Source organism: Montipora foliosa, chromosome 2 (genome assembly GCF_036669935.1).
Source record: "Montipora foliosa isolate CH-2021 chromosome 2, ASM3666993v2, whole genome shotgun sequence".
In the NCBI taxonomy this organism is placed as follows: domain Eukaryota; kingdom Metazoa; phylum Cnidaria; class Anthozoa; order Scleractinia; family Acroporidae; genus Montipora; species Montipora foliosa.
The window spans coordinates 34,097,056-34,122,108 of NC_090870.1; the positions used below are offsets into that span (position 1 = coordinate 34,097,056).

At 39.9% G+C, this 25,053-nt stretch overlaps 2 protein-coding genes across 7 annotated transcripts; one reads left to right on the forward strand and one right to left on the reverse strand.

Annotated features, from left to right (window-relative positions):
- Positions 1 to 252: 252 nt before the first annotated feature.
- LOC137992924 (tumor necrosis factor receptor superfamily member 14-like) lies at positions 253 to 17,783 on the reverse strand. 4 transcript variants are annotated; one of them, XM_068838499.1, is made up of 6 exons: positions 17,336 to 17,783; positions 15,984 to 16,016; positions 7,238 to 7,331; positions 4,727 to 5,031; positions 2,925 to 3,316; positions 253 to 1,739 (listed from the first exon to the last, which is right to left on the reverse strand). In XM_068838499.1, exons 2-6 carry the CDS (start codon positions 16,001 to 16,003, stop codon positions 1,618 to 1,620), a joined length of 933 nt encoding a protein of 310 aa, XP_068694600.1. In that variant the 5' UTR covers positions 16,004 to 16,016; positions 17,336 to 17,783; the 3' UTR covers positions 253 to 1,617. The 4 variants fall into 4 exon arrangements, with proteins under 4 accessions (XP_068694600.1, XP_068694604.1, XP_068694601.1 ...); XM_068838503.1 differs by lacking the exon at positions 15,984 to 16,016; XM_068838500.1 differs by lacking the exons at positions 15,984 to 16,016; positions 17,336 to 17,783 and adding an exon at positions 9,439 to 9,561.
- LOC137992922 (uncharacterized) lies at positions 7,316 to 25,053 on the forward strand. 3 transcript variants are annotated; one of them, XM_068838493.1, is made up of 9 exons: positions 7,316 to 7,450; positions 10,732 to 10,802; positions 11,518 to 12,574; positions 17,356 to 17,406; positions 18,394 to 18,462; positions 18,976 to 19,053; positions 19,143 to 19,220; positions 20,110 to 20,160; positions 21,672 to 25,053. In XM_068838493.1, the coding sequence occupies exons 2-9, from the start codon at positions 10,761 to 10,763 to the stop codon at positions 22,025 to 22,027; spliced, it is 1,782 nt and encodes a 593-aa protein (XP_068694594.1). In that variant the 5' UTR covers positions 7,316 to 7,450; positions 10,732 to 10,760; the 3' UTR covers positions 22,028 to 25,053. The 3 variants fall into 3 exon arrangements, with proteins under 3 accessions (XP_068694594.1, XP_068694593.1, XP_068694595.1); XM_068838492.1 differs by lacking the exon at positions 7,316 to 7,450 and adding an exon at positions 10,164 to 10,579; XM_068838494.1 differs by lacking the exons at positions 7,316 to 7,450; positions 19,143 to 19,220 and adding an exon at positions 10,164 to 10,579.

Sequence of the window (25,053 nt, forward strand, 5' to 3'; positions counted from 1 at the left end):
GTGCTCGGAAACAGGCATAAGGTGAAGGTATCGATGACTACATATTGGATGAGCGTCTTAAGTTTTCTCACGCAGAATCAATGCACTATTTTATTCGACTTACTCGGAGACTCCGACCACAGATCCCGAGCGGGAGGTACCGGGATCGATACCCGGGATACCCGATACCCGGGATCGATACCCGGATTGTCCACTGGCCTGTTTTTAGGAACTTTACCGGGGACCTGAAGTCAACTCTAACACCGTTTTTGTTAAACTCTTTTTTATTCAACGATTGCATTTCGTGAACAACAACAGTCACAACCAACTCTCTGGCACCGACCTGTGAAAACCATTGTCAATCCTTGTGTAAGATACGTCTGTGCACTGAATACATATAATAATGAATAATCACGGTATTCACTGCACAGGCGTATCGTACACATGGATTGACAAGGGTTTTTACAGGTCGGCGCCAGTAAGTTCTGTACTTACAGAATCAGAACTTTAAAAAAACTGCAAGGACCTCGCTACAATAGTTAAAGGGCAACCTATCTCAGGGCTTTACATAAAACAAGCGCGTTGGAAGCTGTAACAAAGGATCGAGAGAGTAGTGACAGGCTTTAAGCACTGCCCAATCTATAAGTTAACGAGAATAAGTTACACCGAATTGTCCATAGTAATTAAAATATAGGACAGAAAAGTCAGAACAATAGTGCCAATTGTATCGCTAGTTGCAATTTGGAGAGTTAAAGGCCTATTAAGCCTATGAAAAATCTTGTCGACGCACCAAAAGGACCGCTTCTCTTTTATGAAAACTGAGTTGTGTGGAGTACCAAACACGTTTTGAAGACACTTGTTTTACACTGTACTAACTTCATGACATGGAAAAAATTTTCATTATCATAGTACTTACATTGATAGTAGAACCGATCCCGTTTCAAAAAGTAGCCTTAATCTGAGACAGTTACTTTCATCTTCTAACAGTTTCTCAACTTGGATTATAACGGTTTTGTTTTGCTATGGGTGGAACGGGACAGAAACTAAAGGAAAGAGCCCGTATTATTTCCGTTCTTTAAAAAAATCATACGCTAAATTTATTTTAAATTGGTTTTTTTGCCATGGGCTTTATTCGCGCGACGGCCATGTTGGCCATAGACGATAGATTTCGTACCCGAAGCCTCGAGTTGAAATGTTTGGGAACGAGTTTCGGTGATGCAAAACAAAAAAATTTTCAATCCCTCGGGACTCAACATAGCCTGCAAACGCAGACGTATTTCCGGCGGAAATACGTCTGCGTTCGCAGGCTTGACTCAACATGGCCGCCGCATGAATTAAGGACCATTGTGTAATTATTCTGAGTTTTGCTGGACCATATTAAAAACGAGTTTAAATGCATTAGAAAGAGAACTCGGATCCACTTCAACAATTGCTGCTACAAAATAGCTTCCGATTTTCGTGGTGTTGAGAATGGCTTCTTGGTCTTCCCTTACTCATTCCTTGAAGACATGCCTTGAAGACAGTGGATGGTTGGACCATTTCTTCAGTTTGAGAGGCATTACCGTACATACGACGAGTTAGAGTTCGCTACAATATGCGATGAAACAGCAACCCAACAGAGTGACATTTATGACAGTGTTAAACATAATGTCTGCCGTCTTTTCCATTCTTTGAGAATTCCTCCACAACAACTTCACTTCTTTCAGTTCTTCCGAACACAATCGAAGATGGAGGAGCGTTGCAAGATTGCTCTTGACTGGCTAAAAAATTAGAAATTATAAAATTTTGAGAAATACCTTTTTATATCTAAGATATCTCTGACATCACCTGTTGTCATTATTGTGCCACACATAACCGCAATGACTTCTGTTCAAGTAGTTGGCACGTTTACAAAATTATAATATAAAGTTGTATTTAACAATTATGATTCCATTAGCGTTGGATACGAGTTAATTGTAATTGTAATTGTAATTGGTTTGTTAAATTCTAATAAAAATGTTTGGATATTTGGAAATCTCGCTTTCTAGAGCAAGTAGGTACGAGATATGAGCTCATAGCCGAGACTTGGTGCACCAATCAAAACCCGAGATTGAAAAGTTACTAAAACTACAATCGTGGACAAGACACGCTGAAAAAACCATACTCAAACCGGGAAATATTCACTTCCGGTTGCCGTCCGCGTCTCAAACACGTCGCATGCTTAAGCTCCTTATTGAGTCGGGGAAGGGGAAGGTGGGGGGGGGGGGGGGGGTAAACTTGGTCATCGCTAGGAAGGGTAATTTTGTTAAGAGTTTTGTCCACGATTGTAGATATCTCCTCTGTTTGCTTTTGGTCTTTCAAAGTTGAACCGTTGACTGATTGGATAGGAAGTTAGTTTGTCGTTAGAGCGATTTTCTATTGAGTTTCGAAAGTAATTAGCAAATTGCTTTGGGTTATGATTTCTTCACTCAGTGATTGGTTCAAAGTTCTCGCGCCACTTTTTCAACCAATCAGAAGTGAAACCGAAACAAAAACCAGTCATGGATCGCGCGTGCACATTTTCCCACGCTTTGTGTCGGCTACGTGTAATTACTTCGAGTTTTGATTGGTTTACTGGATTGTCTCCGTCCTTTTTGATTGGCCAAAGTAATTACTTTGGTTTTGATTTTACGACACTTGATTGAAACTCACTCTAGTTGGTTCCATTCACCAATCAAATATAAGGGGTTTCCAGACAATTAAAGTGCTATCAGTGCATCCTTATAGCTTCTTTTGTGCTGAGAATATAACTCTGAATTATTTCTTTCAAAATTGACAGCAAGTACGCTGGAAAGAGAAAATAGATAACGTATCTTTCCCTTTTAGAGAATGAGATGGACAATTAGCATAGAAAGCTAAAAGGTACCATTGAGTTCTGCCTTTATGCTGACTACAAAATGAAGATCAGGAATGACTTGAGAACTTACAACGTTTAGTCACACAGAATTTCCACAAGGGGTTGGCAACAACTACATTCTTCATCCGGTAAATGTACAGGAGACCGACCAAACTACACATAGCCAAAGCGAGGAAACCAATAAGCGCAAGCAACCACAGCTTACTGTTCATTGTCCCTTCTTTCATGACATGGGTCGCAACTTCATACTTTTTTATGGATTTCACAGTGGATGTGGGGTGCACCAATGAAGTTGTTTCATTTACATCAGGTGCGCACTTCATGGTGTCGACATCATAGCGACAAACTCTATTGGCAGGCAAGCCGGACTGTTCCATACACTCCCTTTCTTTGTCGTCGTCTCTGCTGTCTGCACAACACCAGGAGCATGGTTGACAATCTCCAGTAACCGCTCGATAGTAACTGCCATGAAAACAAATTGGTTATCTTTTTAGCACTCAGTATTTCATCTTTTCTGAAGAGTTGCAACGGTAATGAAATGATTTGATAGAGCTTGCGGTACGGATAATTTACAACTATTGAGTAGGGCCCACTGAATAGGATATTAAGAAGTTCACGGATCAAAGAGGTTGTTATCTGACACAGCTAAACATCAACGAGGATGGCCCCATCCTGTTCGATTCGATACCTCTTTCTGACTAACTGCTTTCGAGGGATGCACTTCAAGTTACTGCCCCGCTTTTTAAGCTCAATTTGTTATCAATTGCACTGGAAGACAAGAGAGCGTTGCTCAACGTACGGTCCAGGAAATTGAGCTCAGTACGATATTGTGCATCGTTTAGACATCAAGTCGCTATGAAAAGGGGAGATGGCACCACGCATGACGTCAAAGAATACAGTCTGCTTAACTGGCCAGTCATGGCTTACGTACTACGTTACGTCATTGGCGAATGAGTTGTAAAGGCCATCTAAGAAAGTCTACATTCTTTTCTCTTGCAGACAGTGGCTAGCTTATAGCACAAACTCGTTGCGGGAAGGGGTCTTGTTTTCTCAGTGACTAGAAAATTTGACCCTTTGAATGGATCATTACAAATTTTACACTTTGTCCTCAGTCAACTAGATTGTGTCAGGATTTGAGTCCTTAGGTTTGACGTAAGAAAGCAAGTGCATTTGTTGCGGCGTGCTGTCGACGAAAAGTGTGATATTTTACTTCGCTCTTTTACATTGTGGTAAACATGCACCTCGAGTCAGTGAATTAATGACCTTTTTCAACATTTTAGCGTGTCGTTAACTGATACAACAAAACCTTTCTAGCTTACAAAAATTATTCATGACTGAAGATCAGTTATCTCGTTTTTTTTTTTCTCGTTTAATATAAAAACTACTTCCGTTTTAGTGTTTACTAGGCGACACGCCTTGAAAAATGTCAATGTTAATAATACGTTCTCTTATTTCATAAGGACATTTTACAAAATCACGACAAACGAAAGTTTGTAAAGGGTTAAACGGAACCTCCAATCCAATTTAAAAAGAACTTTAAACCACAGGAAACACTGTTGACAATTTGTTTAAAACCGTTTCAAAGAAAGCGTTTGTACAAGAGATCATGTCATGATCTCTTGGTTTGTATCAGAAAGAAATGAACTTTTGAATTGCTTATTTGAGTTCCCGGAGCCGCTATTTTCAATAAGTGTGACGTATAACGGTTGCCCAAGAAATTAGAAAGTGAAATAAACGATTATAAAATTCCCTTTTTTGTAATGCAAACACTTACTTTGAGAGATTTTCAAATAAATTTGACTGTAAATATTCTTTCTGCAGTTTATGATTGTTCTTTTGTAAGTGTGGAGGCTCCCCTTAAATATCTCTTACCCAGCATTGCACGTCCCGCAAATTGCATTTTTTGTTCGAGTACAAGGACTGATTGTTTCCTCATTAGGGTCACAGATGGTGCAAGGCTTACATGAAGATATATCGTGCGTGTCAGAGTAGCTTTTGCCTTCCTGGCACTCAGTACATTCCACAGCTTCATCAGTCGTTATGCGTGATCCACACTGCGGGACTAACCCAAGACCCTCGGGACATTCTGGGCAGTTGCGGCATTCGATTCCCTTGGGAAATAACATCTTAAGTTGATTCCATCTGCACCTTCTTTCTGATGTGACTTGCCCTGAAACCTGAAAAAAAAACAGCGAAAGCCCACTTTCGATATATTAATAATCCTGTTAAGAGTTCGGACCGCTGCCCATGACGAAGTGTCAACCACAACGCGGCAAGCCGTACCGCAGATGTGGCAATCATAAATATTAACTGATAAGAACATATGGCAATATTAACGTTTTTGTAGTGACCATGCTTCTTTGAATACATCACGCACTGAACCATTCTTTCCTTCCGATTTTGTGACTTCAAAAGGTTTCTGGGTGCCAATGAAATCCGGCCTGGAATACTTTGGCCTTTGATAGTTATGTCAGGCCTACTGTTTCGAATGTATGTTCGTCCTCTTGTATGGTATTTGCGCTGTTGTTCAGGGCCTGGTTGTTCAAAAGCCGATTAACGCTAATCCCAGATTAGAAATTAACCAAGGAGTTTATTATAAACGTTTGGCATTATTGGTTGGTGAAAGTATTCAACTTGTCTGTCTTGTCTATTGTAGATTTTTTATTTAATTCGGGATGTAAACTTCTTTCGATCGTGCTTTTGTCAACTGACCCGTTAGGATCAATTTCAAGCTCAGTGAACAAATCGAATTGGCACAGGAATCTTCGCACTTGCAAGTAATTCACCTGACAACCCGGGGGAGGGGGGAATTTAGCATCCCTACCCGTTTTCATATGGGAGTCCCCTTGGGCTTGACAATCGTAATTTGAAAAGTGCTTATTTACGCATGCGGTTTCGTTAATCCCGTGTGAAGGATGCCTCTGGGTGCTTTAGCAGATCATGTGCCGCATAATTCTTTACGACCTCCCGTTGGACCTGTTCAGGCTGTGGTTCTATTGTGTTTAGGATTAGGCTCCATTGTATCTGTTGTAATTTTTTTGCGCCCATTGTTTTCTGACTGGTTTAGCACTATTGCGTCGAAGAGCTACTTTTTCGCAGCTTAATGTGTAAGCTGTTGCTGTATTCCGTTACCCCTGCCCCTTCCCGATAGGTCTGTTGTAGACGGCCTTCGAGGTCGTCGGGTCGTCTTCGTCTAAGCCGGAGCGCTCCTCTTCATACAATGACCACAGGATTCATATAATAACAGTCAACTCACAAATAAAAGGAAAAGGCTTTGTTTGAGAAGGTGGTTTCCCAAAATATGAAAAGCATCAAAAATATGCACGACCTTGCTTCTCTTATCTGCCGCATATCTCGAATTCTCTGTATCGAAAGTGAAAGTGGATTAAGACATGTACAATGGTTGGGATGCTTTTGTACTTTGATCACTTATGTGATCTAAATTTGGCACCGCATTAATATTACGTAAAGTCACAATTTAATATGCGGACAGAGGAAGTAAGGTCCAGCTATGCTATTTCCCCTTTCGCCACCGCCGCCATGTTGGTGGACGAATACAAAAGGTTTTTGTTCGTCCACCATCACTATTCATGTATTGCACATTACATTATTGTTATCTGTGTCTCTAGAGATAGGTCTCAAACCACCTATATACAGCAGGAAATACCGTATTCATAATGATTTATTGAGAATATATTAATAAACGATTATTGGAGTCACGAGCAGGGCAAACTGTTGTGTGGTCATGGGCATTGATTCGTTTTTAACTGATTTTTTCTGATTTGTGTCCCGCGGTTGCACAAATAAGGTAAAGAACTGTTAGGAAAAGACCCCACCGGTCTCGTCACTTGAGCGAGCCTATGTCATGTGCAAACGAAACCATATATCCAATGAAATCTAGATGGTAAAGAGTATCACAAATTTTGTTACAGTTAAGACTCTCTTATGGCCATTTTGTTTTTTTCTTTTGTTTTCTCCTCGTGAAAATAACTTAACTAAGAGAAATCACTGCAAAAATCAGTGAACTTTTTATCCGCTTGAGCTTTTTGGTGATTTCCAACATAGCTGTCAAACTTTGGATGGAAAACATTTATTTTCATTACAGAAAATACTCAAAGCGCCAGCGTTGTAATCTCTACGACCCAAAACGTCAGTGATTGCTTCATAGATCAGCTCAAAAGCAAACCTGTCATTCCATTTATTGACTTAAGTTTTGCATAAAGGGGTACACGAATTAGATTTCTCACAGGGAATTAGAAGGAACAGGGGTACGTGAGATTGTCCCGTCTCGGAAGAGCACCTTCCTGACATAATTGTACACAAAAAGTGATGACTCGTCATGATTCATCATCAGTGGTGACTAAACCTTTAAATAAAACTTACCAAATGGAGCATTGTGTTCAAACAGGAAAAAGAAACAATCAGCACAAAGGTGGCCTTGTTACCAACGAGAGCAGACATGACGTTCATCAAGATACTGAAATGTCCAAGGAAACGTTAGCTCAGAAAAAGTCCATAAAATTACAAGAGTTCTCATATGGACCAATCAACCCTAAGTCTCTTCAGAGCCGAGTGACGAAAAGGAGTGCCAAAAAGGTAAGAGCTCTACATTCGCTTGCATGCCTAGTTCAATCTACCCTGGATTCCAGAGGTTACTTTCTTGCTATGAAAAGAGCGACAAAAGAGCGAGTCTTCCTCGCTATGAAAAGAGCGAGTCGCTCTGGAATCCAGGGTAAGTTCAATCTAAAGTTGCGAGTGAAACTGCGATAACGTGAAGTACTGCTAGATTCATATGTTCTTGACAACGTTGCTTCAGTAAGCCCTTTACTCCCATCATACTTTACAGTGTTCTATGGGAAACCACTCATGCGAATCTCTACGCTTTGAAAGGAAAGAAAATGAAGAAGCATGCTTCACGGTTTGCGGGTTGGACTGAGTGAACTTCCACGCACTTGCGTTTTCGTTGCACGTGTTAAGCAGTCTTTAGAGCAAAGTCGATTCATACTTTAATGCACTCCCCTCAAGAACGACTCCTAACTTCGTTTTAATAAAAAAAAAACGCGGGTTTCCTCCTATCCACAAATTCCCCCACAGCCGCTTCCCTTATCTCTTTCTTATCGTATTAGGGGGGTGAAGAGAATTTTATAGGCTTTTCACATGTCTGTTTGTCCTTTTGTCGATTCTGCAATTTTTCTTTATCTCTTGTTAACTCGTTGTTTGAAAGTCCCTCTTTCGGTTAATACTTATTTTAGCCCGGTTCTCGAACACTTCCTGAAATCTCTAAGGACAGCCAAGCTTCCATTTGAAAAGGTCCATTTCCGTGCGGTCACGCCAAAACGCAGACTGCAGACTGTGCAGACCAGTGGTAAAATATGGCGTTACCCTCACTATTATTGAGAGCTAACCGTAAACAGGCTAACCTGAATGTTATTTAGGCCTGATTAGGCTAACCGAATGTTATTTAGGCCTAATTCAGGCTAACAGAATTTTCATTTTACAGACGGTCTGCACAGTCTGCAGTCTGCGTTTTTCAGTGCCCCATTTCCGTGTGGGTGTCAAAGTGATTTTCCCACGATTAATTACACATTCCTTTTTACCTATTTCAAAATCTTGCGTTTATTTAATGCCGAGTATTTATCAACAATTCTAGATAAAGGCAACAACTGAAACCTTCCTGAAATGAAAATTCAAACATTAAATTTTATAGAAATTGAAACTTAAGCCCCATTTACAAGAGCAATTTTTCCTTGACAAGTTTTCCTTGACAAGGAAAAATTGCTCGTGTAGATGGGAAATAGTGGACAAATTTTCCTTGTCAAGGAAAATCTGGCGTGCTAGCTTTTCCTTGACAAGGAAAAATTGTCAAGTCAGAAATTTGCTCGTGTAGATGGACAACAAGGAAAATGTGACAAGGATATTATTGATTTGCAGCACTTGTCAAGGAAAACTTGTCATATTTTTCAATTACACTACCAAGGAAAACTTGTCAAGGAAAAACTTGTCAAGGAAAACTTGCTAGTGTGTACAGTCGGCAAGTTTTCCTTGACAAGTGGACTTGTCAAGGAAAATAGGGCTTTAACGTGAAGAATTGAATGATCAAGTTTCAAATTTCAAGCGTACTTAATTTTGGAGAGAATCGCTTAGTTGTCTTGTCGTAAAATAACTACATCAAAAAAAGAATAAAACACTAAGCATAAAATGGCCTTAACCAATTCCGTACCCTATATTTTAATTGAGAAGTAATTAAAGCTGATATCAAGATCATTTGAAAATGTGCTGATGCAGGCGCAGTTTATGGATGACGGCGTATCGATCGACGATTCTGGAAAAGTCTTTTTACTTGAATTGGCAACGACATTAAACCTTGAGATACCCATGTCTGCATTCCACTTTTTGCGGGTTAAGATTTATATTTTCCGGACTATTGTGTCCACAATAAGTAAAAAAATTCACAAAGACACCGTACTTCGTTTATGCTTACTCATGACTTCAGGAAAGCGCGCAATGCCCACGCAATTACCAAGCAACTTCTACTTTTCACCGAACCTGTACATAGATAATATGAACAATTGCTACAAATTTACCCACTGCAAGTCTCCTGGAATCTCTAGATTTTCCTGGTTAAAGCCAAGAAGCGACTCTTCCTGTGAACGCAGAAGTGATACGCTCCGAAACTAGACAAACTATTTTTTGCGGTGATTAGAGATAAAGGGAAAAACCCCCGCCCTCGTGAGCAAGAATGGAAGGAATGGTTGCGACAGACAGACAATGTCAAGACTGATTTTTTAATTATTTGGGATTCAATATTGGTATTCAATAAAGGCGGCAAAGAAAGAACTTAATTTCAGCAAGGCTGTCAACGATCTGTTTTTTTCGGCTCTTTGTCATACTAAAACCATGCAGCTCTTGTGAAATCTGTCGGCAATCATGCTTAGTTTATTTATCTTCAATTCTTACTTTTTAAAACAAAACGGCTGAATTTTTAGCACAGCGATCCCAAATCGAGAGGCCGGTCAGGTATTAGAGCAAATGGCATGCTTATACTTATAAAAATATGTTATCCTTACTCATTTTTAAGTACAACTCGATGGCTGAATACATACAAAGCATAAATCAAATTTTGGGGGCACAGAAGAAATCTCAGCCTATCGGTTTAATTTTGACTTGAACACGAAAACCCGCAAAGCTTAACCTACGATGACTCCACGATGCCGACGATGTTTATAGTCACCCGGAAACCAAACTTTGAGGACGACAAGTATGCAGATGTTGCGGTCGTGACTATAAAAAGATGTCATCCCGTTTAGCCACAACAGCAAACAAACATTCGTAACCAAAGTTTATCGATGCCGGTTATTGAAGCCAGGTTGGATGGAGACAAGGCATTCTCACCTGTAAAACCTTCGGGATTCGAAAAATTTCTCAGTATTATTCGATACAACCATGTGATCATAACAGTGACGTACAATATTTGGGACCATGACGATTACATCACCCTTTAAATGAACTTTGCGTGGGAATATGCTGAATATTTATTTCAGCACATGCGACTGTGTAATACGATATCTCAGGGTCTCTAGCCTAAAGCGCGCACGTTTTGTATCTCTAAAAGCGTCAATAGTGGTTTATTCGCTGAAGACAAAAGATTGATATAGGTCTTGCCAAACAATCTAAACTTCTGGCAGAACGTTTTTGGCAACTCCACCGAAAGAAATTTTTGCTGAGGTAAACATATATTTGCATATGATGTCAAACCGATCTAGCGATTTATTTTGGTTTTGAATCGCTTTGGTTTTGATCGTCATAAAAATTTAAAATAATATTGATCTTCGAAGGCCTTTTAGCTATCTTTAAGTCGTGATGTTTCTTGTTTGCAGGATTGATAGCCTGATTCTTGGCCTTGCCTATGTTTCGTTCTTTTCCGGATAAGAAGCCATTCATTTGGCAGGTAATTTGTTCTTTAGCGTGACTTATAATGGTACCGATACATTGCACGCGTTACGTTAAAATGTAAAGGTTATATTTCATACGTCTCCCATGTGGACCGGTTTAAATTTCGAGAGTCGAGCCATTTGTGGCTTCTCAGGCTATTCTGCTCCGAGAGGTTCTTCTCCGAGAATTCCGGTTTCCCCCTCTCCTCAAATAACCGACGTTTGATTTGATTTGAATTTACTTGATTTCTATGATTTCGTCGCTTTTAGTTATTTATATCCAAAAAACTGTCATATTTAATTTCGTATGGCACCGAGACTTCTCCCAAACGCCGTCGATCCTTCCCTCAAATTCTCGTCGGATCGCCTACCTTCTTTCTAGTTGTGTATATTGCATGCAACAGAGCATGTGAACCTGATACTACAAATAAGCCTCCTTATGCAGTGAGCAAGTTGACAGAAATAATTAAGTTTGAAGACAATTGTTGAAATTCACTGCAGTTCAAATTACCACAAAACTCTATTTTTAAAGCTAGTCAAATTTCTCCTTATAGTTTAACTGGTACATCTAGAGTTATGAAAATAATTTCTATATATTTTCCACAGCATTTGTTTCATAGATACAATTTCAGTGGTGCACAGGCTGCCTGCACATATATTTTTTTATCACTGGAAATGAAAAAGTAATGTATTCTAAAGAAAGCAGATACAAAGCATTTGTTTGTGTTTCAGGTGGGAGTAGTAGTGACCATAATGTTTGCTGCAACACAGTTCACTGCAGCATCAAAACATTGCGGAATGTCACAATACAGTATATACGATCCAAAAAACCCAAAAAGAACATTAAAGTGTGAAGATTGTCCAAAGTGTCCTCCAGGCATGGGTGTCCCAGTACAATGTGGGAGATGGAAGAGAGTTCCAAATGGAACAACAATAAACTGCGAGCAATGTAAACCAAACAAGACGTTTTCGAACACAGATGATTCATCAATGTGCAGCTCTTGTAATGAGTGCCAAAAGCAGATTGTGCTTCACCAATGCACTCTAACTCAAGACCGCAAATGTGGGAGATCATGCCCTCCAAAACATTTCTTGGACCCACACCTTGATGATTGTAAAGAGTGCTTCTTCTGCTGTCCCAGCAGCCAAGAAAATACAAGAATGGAAGAATGCAAAGCACTTGGATTACCAAGTAATGAATGGTGCGAAGCTACTGAAGAAAACAAACTGTGCAAAGAAAATCATCGAAGTCATGTTGATGAAACAAATATTACTGGTACCATCAAGCCTACAGCCAATTCTTCAATAGGGACAGAATGGAAGTCTAATAACACTAATATTACTGGTACCATCAAGCCTACAGCCAATTCTTCAATAGGGACAGAATGGAAGTCTAATAACACTAATATTACTGGTACCATCAAGCCTACAGCCAGTTCTTCAATAGGGACAGAATGGAAGTCTAATAACACTAATATTACTGGTACCATCAAGCCTACAGCCAGTTCTTCAATAGGGACAGAATGGAAGTCTAATAACACTGGCTCTAAAGTCATTACAACAGGTATCATTCATAGTAATAACTCTGTGAGTTACCCAGGAGCTAATTATACTGATGGAGCTGACAAAACTGGAAACAGCAATTATTTACTCGAAGTCATTTCTACATCAGTATGTGCAGCAGCACTTTTCGTTCTTGTTGTTTCCTTGATCTACATTTACAAAAAGTATTTTCAGAAACATTCAGGCTCTACAAGCAGGAAGAAGGAATATGCCTCCGTGGAGCAAGGTATTTCTTATCTTTCTACATGTAATCTAAAAAAATTGGCACCTTGGTCATGGTGCATCACCATTTGGACAAATGGAATAAAATGCAACACTAGCTCATTCTTTTATACATTGTCAAGTTAAGTGCTACTATGATCAAAAAATCACTTCCTTTTTTTCTTCAGATTTTGAAAGTGTGTTTGCTTAACACCTGACTGGCAAAATTTTGAGCTTCGATTTGTATCCAAAGGCTGTCTACTGTGATTGTAATTTTGGATTCTACAAAACACCATTACTCACGTTCAAAACTGACCAATTGGACCTCAGAGGGTTGGACCTAGGGAAAGTGACATCAATTTATATTAATTATTACTCACACTCTTAAAACTTTTCAGCGTGTTAACGCAGCTTGCCTGCTAGCAGAGGTCTCTTTTCTTTTGGAATGTGTTCGCTGAGCTGACGACAATAGTTACTACAACAAGGAATGATCTAAAATGACCTAAAATGAGCTATGATGGTATCTAAAATGACCTAAAATAAGCTACAACAGTATCTAAAATGACCTAAAATGAGCTACAATGGTATCTAAGATAAATATAGACATCTCCAATAACCTAAAATTAACTAAAACAGACAAATTAGTACAAATAGTTTCACTGACCTTGAATGGACTACGTTCATGCTAATTGTGGTCAGTTGTGGGGTGGTAGACAAAACCCTGATTCCCACTCACATCCCATGGAATGTTAGAGATAGACTATTGATCGAGTTACGAGTTACGAGTTGAGTTGAGTTTGAGTTGAGTTTGAGTTGAGTTTGAGTTGAGTTTGAGTTAAGATTGAGTTAAAATTGAGTTAATATTGAGTTACGGTTTTTGGCATATTTGGCACTTAAATCTAATAAATATTAAGTAGAAGTCACGGGGAAGACCATGAAACACCGTTTTCGTGAAGTGCACTGGTGTATATTTACGAAATGGTTTTAAACTGATCAAAACAATCTTGAAATTTCATGCATGGCAGTATCCTTGTTTACCAGTTTACCAGTTTCAGCACTTGGGACTCCTTCGATTTGACTACTGTCTGTTTTGCTGTTATGTGGTCTCATCGACCAATGGTCCCTTTAGAAGATTATGCCAAGCCGACCATATGGCTGATGAAAAGACCAGACCATGACACTGTGTGGTTCGATCTTTAACATCTCACAGAGTTTATGAACATTGAAGTTTGTGAGACGGGACCTGCGATTTATAGTCCTTATTCGCGAAGACTTGAAAGTCTAACCATTTGCGGATATTATTACAAAGGCAGCACCTTCTCCTCAATTATTTTAAGACCCTGAGTGTTGCGAGTCCGTCCGGAGTTGAATTCACGATCTCGTGCATGACAAACTGAGCCACTGGCGCGCGGTTGTTCCGTCTGGAAATCAAGTCTATCGACGCAGAAAAGATGTCTTCTTGTAAGGCTAAAGATGGGTTTTACTGTTAAGCCAGCTTATAGCCCCGGCGGCTAAACGATTAAACGTACCATTTGTCATCCAGCAGCGTGGTTTTTATGATCGGCTATCACACAAAATTATCGGAACAAGTGAGCCACAATGAGGGTTTGTGTAAAATCTGGAACTCGGAACCTGGAACCCGTTTTTTCCCTTACTGACCCTAGCCTCGGAAGTGCCTTTGTCAGTTCTCATTTATGTCACAGTTGCCCGCGGCAAAAACAAAAGAAACCGTGAACGAAAAACCAAAATTAATTAACAAGTAAATAACAAGTAACTTCAAACGCTTGCCGGCACCTCTTCGATTAACTATCAACATTCCATTGAGTGAGAACCAGAACCCGAAGTGCGCAAAGATGCCAAGTCTTACCATTTAGAAACAGGAAACAGAAGGTGAGCGAAACAAACATCATATCATAGTGTTTTCCCTGATTAGTAACAAGTCATATTCTAGAAAAGGGTTTTTAGGCCTAGGGTTAGACAAATGGAAGGTTTAATTTTGGGTTACTTTCGGAAAGGTAAAACAATGACCTGCAAGTACGAGTGACCCATCAAACTGAAAGTGACTTTTGTTTTAGACCCGGCCCAATCTCGGTCTTAAATTTCTGGGACACTTCATGCCACACATAAGTTCACCCCCAACCCTTCCTTCCTTTCGAAGTTGTAGGGAAGAAAAAAAACTATTGACTTTTCTCATGAATGCCTAAAGTTATAGCGCAATCAACATTGAAAAGGGGGGAAGGGGTTGCATTTTGGGTTGGTGTCACCATCTTTTTGGCTGGAATTGTAGCTAGGCAACTAGACGTCATAATCAAGCATTACTTGATTACTCGAGGTGCAAATGCTTGGAACCAACAGTCAAATCAAATACATGAGATAAGGGATTTGGCAAGCTTTAAACGTGCGATATCCTAGGACACATTTTAAATCGCTAGGGCACATTTTTTTGCATGGCTTGTTCGTATTATTACATAATAAATTATGTTGGTTACTAATTATCACTATTGTTTAAATTTCTTTGACATTAAATAATATTTAGCGCTATTAAGTTATACCTAGTTTATTAGTCGATCTTGTAATTTTTTTGGCATTTATACTTTGTAATTCTTACACGGCATGTCTGAAAACCAGCTTGCTGAGCCATTTACCATGTTTTAAATAAAGTTGATTGATTGATTGATCTTGTCTCTTTCAACTTTGCAGTGAAATAGTTTTCCGACATGTGTGACTAGGTCAAAAATGTTCACTTGCTTAATTAAATGCTCGGCTTGCATTACAAAACTTCGGAGACTAGCAAACGTGACAATTGTGTTTTAGAATTTCAGCGGTTATGAGCAAAAAGCGTAATGCGGGCTCCCTTCGTCGTCCTCTTTCGTTTGATGATGGATCATGATGCCGCACGACAAATACGGTTCATCGTAGCCGCCGGGCTGGCTTTAAATGGCTTACCCTTATCCCTTTGAAGACATCGTTTTCACGTCGATAGACTTTACAGCAGCAACGAGAATGATGCCTTAAAAGGTGTAATAATAATGAGATTGTTTTGATCAGGAAAGCCATGCAATTTTGCAAAAATTTATGCAAATATAGCTTTCAACACGAAGAAAACAGTTTTCGAAGTGACTTGTACTGAATATTCACTACTTTTAATTCTGAAAAACGTCAAAAACTGTAACTCAATCTTAACTCAAACTTAACTCAAACTCAACTCAAACTCAACTCAGCTCGTAACTCGATGAATAGCCGATCCTGGAATGTTATATTATATGTAAAAAAATAATTAATTAAAAAGGAAATAATAGTTTTAAATTAATAAGAAATAAGAACCAAGACTCCATTTTACTAGGAGTCAAGAAAAGTGTCACAAAACTGATCATTACACACAACCAACAATATGAATCACAGAAAAAAAGAAACTAAATAAATACTGCTAGTACCTGTTGAGTAAATCTGTCATGGTCTTTCTCCCTCTTAAATGAAAGGGAAAAAAGTATATAAGCATATGTCTGCGCTAATCAATGTAAGCAGTGATCACTCTGGTCTTTTACAAGGGTTTGAGTGAAAATCAAGGCAGAGTACATGTAGCCCGCAATGAGAGGCAAATTCCTGACAAACAGATGGCGGTATCGGTATACTGCCAGTGACCAGCTTCTCATGAAACCCCTGTATTGGTCAGTTTTCACCTTTATATAGGCCTCAAGTTGACTTTTTATCATATAATAATTATTACAGATACCATTTAAATGGCATTGAAAAACACTCTGATTGTGATATTGTTGCAGACTTACTGTAATGTCTATATGTACATCCGTGGAACTCATACTTATTTTTGGATCTGGTTAGATTAATTTAATGCACATTATTGTTGCTGTGAAATTTAACACTGTTTTAATAATTCGATAGAGGTTTTGAATGAAATACCATGTACATACTATAACATCATTAAACTGACTTAAATAAATATTGTTAAAGTTCTTAGTTCATTTTTTTCACTTTAAAACCTAGCATAACACTAATATTTATTTTTCATCGAAAGTCTAGAGCTTGGGACAAGCTAAAATGTGGTGGTCTGCATCCTCACTGAATTGAGATGGGGCCCAGTTTAACCACTACATAATTCTGCTGATTCTTTTAAAGAAGAACTAGTTTTTATTTGGCAGGGTAAACAGGCTCTTCTATTTTCTGCCAAATCTCAATGCACTACTAACGTTCTTTTATGTGAATTTTTACAGTAGTACGTGGAATCGCAACCTCACAAAAATTTGTTTAACATGTATTGATGTATGCTTAGTATAGGAAATTGTATGAACTCGAGTACATTTCATAATTTATGGGCACAAGTAATGTTTTGAAAGTTCTAAAAATTCAATGGCGAGTGCAATTTATTTGAGAACTTTCAAAATATGATGAGTGACCATAAATTATGAAATGCACGAACAAGTTCATATGAACTTTTTAGTTATCACATACTCAACAAAATCACTCCATCACTTCCTCTTTACTTGCACTCGATAACCTTTTTATGACCTTTTATGCATTCATCATTGACCAATCAGAAAACCGACATTTTGTTGAGTATTTAACCCTTTCACTCCTGAGGGGTCCCCAGTGAAGAGTAAAATTGTCCGGCATTAGTCAGAGTAAAATCTTGTAAGTGTCAGTGAAAGGGTTAATAAATCATATTATAATTTGATATCTTTATAAGCAATGAATTTTTCAAAAATTATGTAGAAAATCATTTGGCAGAATCCCTAACAATACAAAACCGCCAGCTTTCATCATAACTCACGTGCACTGGTCTCCTTTCAGGTGAAAATGTAGAGATGGATGGACTACAGAAAAATTTGGCGCATAACAGTGGTAAGTTGTCACTTCCTCCACTTTGCCTTGCTGATTTTATTTCTCCTTCTATTTGCTTCTATTGTACTCATATCCTGAGGTGGATGCTCCATAAATAAGGTCTGCCAACCGACCAGAATTTCTTTAAATACTCCATGACACATGGTATACCGTGACACTCCATACGAATTTCGCCATGGTTCAACATATCCTAGCCACTATCATTGTTCAGAGGTTTACTCGAAATCGGCAGAGTTCTCGTAAATAGACAGCATGAAGTCCATGTGCAGTCTTATGTATGTAAGCTTATACATGTATGTAATAAACCCGATGGTCGTAATGTTTTTCGATTTCCGAAATTTCGATTCCCTCGACCTACTTATTGAAATGCTGGCCTGCGCGCAGACGTCTCCTATCATATTTCCTTCGTGCAACAAAGGATATGGGAGACGTCTGCTCGAAGGAGCCCTCCTCTGTAGGGGCCGTTCAATTTTTTCCGCACCCCCCCCCCCCCCACCCACTAAGGATGGCGGGTTTTTGCAATAGGGGCTCCGGCTTTTTTCTTCAAAGATGCCGACAAAATTTGGACCGCTCGGACATTTTTTCAAAGCTGCCGACAAAATATCAACCCTTCGGATTTCAGTTTTGAAAGGTGCCGACAAGAAATCGACGGTGCGGATTTCTGCCATCCTTAGAGGGGTGCGGATAAAAAGTGCCTTGTTGCATTGGGTAGCGCGATCTGGGGAGAGCAAGAAATCTGCTGCTGGGGTACGGGACGAGAGCAAGCACGCGACCTAGGACGGCAACCAAAAGATGACTTGTTTTTCCTCTTCACACAACAACATTTGTATTGCTTAGTATCTAGTGTTATGGTATGCGGAAAGTTCACTTCCGGTTGCCGTCTGTCTCAAAAACGTCGCATTCCTCCCAATAGTAGCTATAAACGGCTTGCACAACTGCAATGATTACTTCCTCCTATCTATCTAATATGTTGCTGTTTCTGCGTAGGTGGTGACCTTGACAGGGCGTCGGTATCACCAAACCCAAGCACTAATGTCTCCAACGCGTCCTCTTTCGGTAAGAGAAGTTGAATCCTTTCAGTTTGCGGCCTAAGGACGAAACTTTACCTCACGAAATTCCGTTAGACAAAATACCTTCTATAAATTTAAATATAAGGATGGTCTGTGTAAGAGTTGGCGGAACAAAATACAAGCCCCCGGTTGTATGAATAGTTTCAGTTTCTCCGGAAGGTGTTCCTCCTTCCGCGTTCGTAAGGATTTTCACTGCTTACCTACATGTAAATCTATGCAACCGTATCCGATGAAATCTGTCAACTGTTTCGATTTCTTCTAAATTATGATTTTTTTCATGGTCTATAGAAACTATTCACGTAAACAAAGACGAAGCGCCTTTGGATAGAATTGCGAACAACAGCGATAAGCAATGCACGCGTCAAGTTAAACATTTTTGGCTCCTTTGGATGCTTGTTATTTAGTTCAATAATTTCCGTGTTTTTCTCCAGTCATGTCTGAAAATCACAAACTGGATGATAGCTGACGCTCACGCTTTTGACTTTTACTTGATTGACAGAAAGTGTCCATATGAAAAGAAACGAAGCTTCGTCGGATAATAATCCTACCAATGATGGCATGGAATGCCTGTGTCAAGGTAAACAAAAACGCAGATGCTGATATGATAGCTTGGCTATTCGCGAAGTGTCAGTGTTGTTATCCTTTTGACTTTTTCTTGATTGACAGAAAGTGTCCATGTGAACAGAGACGAAGCTTCGTTGGATAATAATCCTACCAATGATGGCATGGAATGCCTGTGTCAAGGTAAACAAAAAGGCTGATACTGATGTGATAGCTTGGTCTTCGCGCAGTGGCAGTGTCATCCTTTTATTTCCCGCCGTGGTCGTGACGGTTAAGGGATCTTTGAGCGAAACTTTGAATATGTTGGGATCCTTAATTGCACTTACCACCTTCACGTTTCTCGTCTCTCCTCTGACATTAAAATGATTTAGCATCACGAATACGTCAAACGGCAAAAGCCAGGCTGAAGTTTGCGTTTTGCCAAAAATCAAAGAAACTTCTTTGATTAGAGCTCATTTCTTGTCTATTACCTACAGACATCGAGAAAAGAGAGCCAAGTTGGACTGAAAGAGAGAATCTTCATGCATTCATAACAAGCGGCATACCGTCGTCTCGAGTTTGTGGGTTAACGTGGACGCAATGCTAAATCAGTCTCATTTTATTTTCACGAAAAATCTAAACGGACTGGTTATAAAGGATTCGTTTTTTAAAACTGCTAAGCTCCATCCTCGGAGAGGCATGGGCAGTCTCGGGGTGGACGAATGAGCCCCAGGGCTCTAAAACTTTCGTTTTTCAAGTTCCTCCGCTCTAGCCTGTTCCAGGCTCTCAGATAGTCGAGAAAACGAAAAGAACTGCGTGGGAAAAGCGAGTGGGGGCTTGGGTCGAGGCGAGGCGCCTCGCCTCGACCCAAGCCCCCACTCGCTTTTCACAGGCTGTTCCTTTCGTTTTCTCGACTATCTGAGAGCCTGGAACAGGCTACTCCGCTCCGACTGACTGCCCCTGGCTCTCCGAGAATGGTTACACCCAGTACAACAATTTGGAACCAAATGGGTTACATGCAAATGTAATTTGAAAACATAGTCAACATATGCAAAAAGGAAAGAAATTTGACTCGCTGTTTCTTATTTCACAGCTAACCCTGCTCAACAGAACGTCGGCTTCGACATCGAACGGATTCCTGAAGGTAAGCCTTGCCGCCCAGAGAAGTGCTACTATGAGAGATTTAGTTTGCGTTTATGTGAAGCGGCAAGTAGCGTGCGCAGCAAGAGTTTCAACGAGCTTTTTGCGTTGGTTGCGCGCGAAATGGGGCGAGAGCGAAAGAAAGAATTGCCTCTTACTGATAAAAAAGAGAGTAAATATATACCAGCTTGAAAGCATTGACACCTGAAACAATCAAATGGTACCAAACTACCTGACCATATCAAAATACTCTATTCCAGCTGTCATGTTTTGTTACTCTCTCTAGCATCCGTACTCTCCTCTCACCTTTTGAGGGGAAGAGGAGTGGCCTGCAATTTTTGGAGAACTTACGCAATGACAATGACAAGGACAAAGACGATAGCTGGATAATGACAATGACAATCCATGGCAATAACAAAGACAGCGACATTGACAATGACAGGGGAAGTAACTGATAACGATGCAAGTTATACCCTGAAAATATGACTAAAGCCTATCATATAAGTTCTCGTTACTGCCCACCTCTTCTGTCATATGAAATTACAGCTGCCGACGTTTATACAGTTTTAGAGCATTAGGAAGTACTGTAAAAACCGTTTCATCCTTTCATTTTCCTCAGTTTAAAAAAATTCGAAAACTTGATAGCAGCTTTGATCAGCTTGCGAGAGTATTACGCTCAACTTGAATTTCCATGCAGTGTCTTGTTTGAAATGCATTATCAGGGGGTGAAGAGGAATAATGGAATGAGAATAACGGAAATTTTTGTTGGAATAATTAAATAATGCCATTTTGTGGGGCCGATTAAAGGAAGAACGACTTTTAGTATATACTAAAACAGTGGATAGCGTTGAACGCGCGCGCTGATTGGCTACTCAAACTCCGGATATCCTTTGGGGATACCCTCACTAGCCATCAGCACCACTTCGGTGCGGAATAGTTGCTCAATATTTTCCAATGTAAGAAGATTTTTTTCAACGGAATAATGAGTTCTTTTTTACTGGAATAAGGGCATAACGAAAATTTCCGAGCAGGAATAATGGCATAATGATCATAAAGTTGACAGTTACTTGAGAAAATACGTAGTTCGTGGTTAGTCTTACGAAGCTCGTTTTATCCCGACCAAGGGACTCATCAGAGACCTTTCTGCTTTCCCAGTTTCTGCTTTGCAACTTTATCGTCAATTTTCACTCAAGAATTTGTGCGGTCTGGAATCTTTATGAGATATAAGGCGAGATTGCTGTCATCATTTTGTTAGCGAACGCGACTTTGTCTCATAAGGATTCCAGACCGCACAAATTTTTGACAATAAAGTTGCAAAGCAGAAAGGTATCTGACGAGTCCCTTGGTCGGGATGAAACGAGCTTCGTAAGACTAACCACGAACAATGTATTTTCAAAAGGAATTATGATCACCCGATTAATCTTCTTCGGCCCCTGAGCGTTACCTATGCACAATCATATTCAACCAGTAAACAAGTTTACTCGTAAGTTCCCGTTTTCTTTTGTTCCTTTTAAGATTGCGTTATTTCTGAGATGGAGAAGTTGCGTAAGGGGACTGAAAAAGGGTGCATAGATGTCATGATATTCCAAGTCCAAAAGAAACTTGATTCTCGAGAGACCCCTCAAAGAAAAACGTGGCGCAGTGTGGGCTTGGCTTTAGACGTCGATCCTGAGGATTTGGCCTTGATATTGACACAGCCAGGTTCTCCGACAGACTCGATTCTTGAGTACTTTAAGACTTTAGGTGCCCGAGAGCCGAAAATGAGAACGTTCGTCCAAGCGCTAATTGTGTGCCGAAGGGAAGATCTGGCAGGCATTATTTGCAACTGGCCATATGATGATTTCCAGAACACCCATCGTCAGGCACACTAAATGCGTGGGTTGTGGTACTGATGCCACTGAAAATTCCCCGATGCATACCGACCTCGACATGGAAACTCATTTCAGAGAGTCCAGAAGAACTCATCGAGAGGCATGGTGTCCTTGGAAGGAAATAAAACGTATTAAATGTATGCGCTTCCATGCATGTGGCCATGGTATTCGGCAAGAAGCATCCAGTCGGTGGAAAAATCGTTACCATGCAGACCGCGCTATACATCGCTCTACTAACTGAGCTATCAAGCCAAAGTTTCATACTAAGAATGGGTGAGGAGCAACAGAAAAACGGCAAAGAATCGTGCAAAAAAGACTGGTTAAACAAAGAAAATATTATCTTTCTTTGGCTTGGAAGAGTTTCAAAACCGGGAGAATATTAAGCGAAAAAAAGGGGGAGGGGCGGAAATATTCGCCGAAAACGGGAGGTTTCCGGCCAAAACGGGAGGGTTGGAATCTCCGAGAAATAAGCTTAATTAAGAGATGCCTTAGTTGAGACGATATGGAATAGCAGTAATTTGGCCAGACGATCGGGAATTTCGCAGTTTCCCGAGCGTCCCAGATTTTGCCGACACATCGGAAAATCGCCAGACACTTGTCCCAGATTCTCCCGATAGTGACTTTGGTGGAAAAGTGGAAAGTGCGCCAAAAATTGAAACTTGCAATTTTGAGGATTGGCAATGAGCTAAAACCATCGCCAACGTCTGCGACAGTACAAAGTTGAGTTTTCATATGTCGGGAATGATTTCGCAGTTTCCTGACAGTCCCAGAGTATCGGAAAATCGTTGACGCTTGTCCCAGATTCTCCCTATAGTGACTTTCGCGGAAAGTAAAAAGTGCGCCGAAAGCTGAAAACTGTCTGCCTCCGACAGTACAAATTTTAGTTTTCATATGTCGGGAATGAAATCTGGGACACGTCGGGAAAATAGTACCCTGCGAGCAGAGTCTCTTTCGATCTTCCTAGATAAGTCGGGAAGAGGAAATTTTGTATTGAGCATGCGTTAAAAATTGAAAATTTATGTATCCGGTGTCAGTCACGCGTGACCAGTAGCCAGCCACAAAACGAAGAAGAAGTCGGAAAATTTTCGAACAACTCCGGCAAACACACGACAATCAAGGAATCATTTCATTGGAAACTCAAGATAGTCCATATATCTTAAAAATGCCATTTTATTTTTTACTGAAAAATTTATAGGTTTCTATCAGGCTAGTTTAACCGACACATATAGGAAAAACTCATGGAAATTCTAACAGTTAAAATTGCCACGCTGTTGTAAATTTCAAAATATTGATGACGCGTGGCGACTGATCATGCGCAAAAATAAAAAAAACAGGTTTGACAAGTCGAAACTGGACTGACTCATCCAATTCTTTGGATGAGCGGCAAATCAAAGAATGTGGAGGCGGCGAGCAGAGTCTACTTTCCTCTACCCGACTTATCTAGGAAGATCGAAAGAGACTCTGCTCGCAGGGTAGGAAAATATAAACGCTTCCTATTTTCCCGAATCGTCCCCGACTATCCCAAAATTATCGGGGATGTCTACGATTTATGGTTTTCATTGGTCGGCAAAGTCTTGGACGGCCGGGAAACTGCAAAATCGTCTCGGATTTTCCCGACATATGAAAACTAGGCTTTATCCTCGATCGTCTGGAATTTTCCCGACATCTGAAAAGTAGGCTTTAGGATCGTCATAATTCTTTACTTGATAAAGACAAAAATAGGTAAATTCTCAAGTTGGGAGGACATGTAAGGCACCTAAATGCCTCAAGTTTTAAAGACTTGCAAAGCTAATTTTGTAAGTAACAAAACGCATCGGGAACCATTGTTTTTGGGCTTTTATTTGTACTTATGATGAAGTATGTCACAGTCCAGAAAGAGTAAAAAACTCGCTTTGTTAAGATGAATCTTCCATTTCAATGACTTTTTGTAAAAACGTAAACTTTTTTTCTTAAGAATATACCTTTGGAGAGAGTGAGTTGACAACGTCTCTATTTCGCTCATTAATTTTTGTATTTTTTTTACGACTAGAAGTAGAAGTTCAAATTTAAAGCGGTAAGATACAACTATTCGACGGATACATGTAACCGAGTCATCATCATCAAGACTGCAAGATGAGTGAATTTCAGTTGAACCCCGTTGATTCGAAGTCGTAAGGGAAAAAGAAAGAGTTCGAAATAACCGGTTCAGCATAAAATGATGTACGATTATCTTGATGCTTTTACGTATTCTTGGGTTTCACATGACGTCATGGGCGCCATGTTGGTGTCCCCAAACAATGAAATGGCGGCCATGTTGGTGCCCCGATCCAATCCTCCGGGAATTGAAAGCTATTATTATGCTAACGTATTCTTTTGTTTTCGTTGAAAAACATGGCTGTTGATCACGTGAGTGAAACCCAAGAATAGTCTAAAGATTTCACAATAGTTCATCATATCATTCAGATCAAAGATGGTAAGTTTATCTGTAAAGTGTAAAGAGGAATTTTATACCTACAGTTCTTCACGACTTTCACGCTAGTGATCTTTGTTCGAGAACACTTCATTTGTGGTTTTTACTGCTGGCAGATTGTGCAATTTGAATTGAGCGCAATGGACGAAGGCAATAATTGCCACAGTGTGTTCTGAAAGCGCCCGAAGTTAGTCAACAACCTTTTAAATTAAACTTCGAAATAAAAGTTCTTAGAATCAAGCCCACGGGACACACTAGTTAATAAGAAGGGAATTCGGAATAACCGAGTTCCAATTAGGCATAGTAAAACGCCTCGAAAGACAAAGAAAAAAAAAGCCATTTCACCAGCTCAATCAGTCTTAAATGTTTACACAAGAATCATGGTCACCTACGAGTCCTGTAAAATAGCCCCAAATCAGGAGCCCATTTTCTGGAGCTTCCATAGGTATTGTACTCTTTCAACTCTGTCCCATGTCTTTCTATTTTTAGAACTACTATATTTTGACGCATGTGACTGGTAACATACCTGAAGTGGTTCACATACGCCGGTATGAGACGTAATAAATAGCTGACCATA

What these genes read in the sequence shown, in the direction of transcription:
- LOC137992924 (XM_068838499.1), bottom strand. Translation starts at nt 16,003, where the DNA reads ATGACAGATTTACTCAACAG. An exon ending in ATGACAGATTTACTCAACAG is followed by an intron (nt 7,332 to 15,983) that starts GTACTAGCAGTA and finishes TGGACATTTCAG; the next exon opens with TATCTTGATGAACGTCATGT. An exon ending in TGCGGGACGTGCAATGCTGG is followed by an intron (nt 3,317 to 4,726) that starts GTAAGAGATATT and finishes TTTTCATGGCAG; the next exon opens with TTACTATCGAGCGGTTACTG.
- LOC137992922 (XM_068838493.1), top strand. Translation starts at nt 10,761, where the DNA reads ATGTTTCGTTCTTTTCCGGATAAGAAGCCATTCATTTGGCAG. An exon ending in AGAAGCCATTCATTTGGCAG is followed by an intron (nt 10,803 to 11,517) that starts GTAATTTGTTCT and finishes TTTGTGTTTCAG; the next exon opens with GTGGGAGTAGTAGTGACCAT. An exon ending in CATGGAATGCCTGTGTCAAG is followed by an intron (nt 19,221 to 20,109) that starts GTAAACAAAAAG and finishes CTTATTTCACAG; the next exon opens with CTAACCCTGCTCAACAGAAC.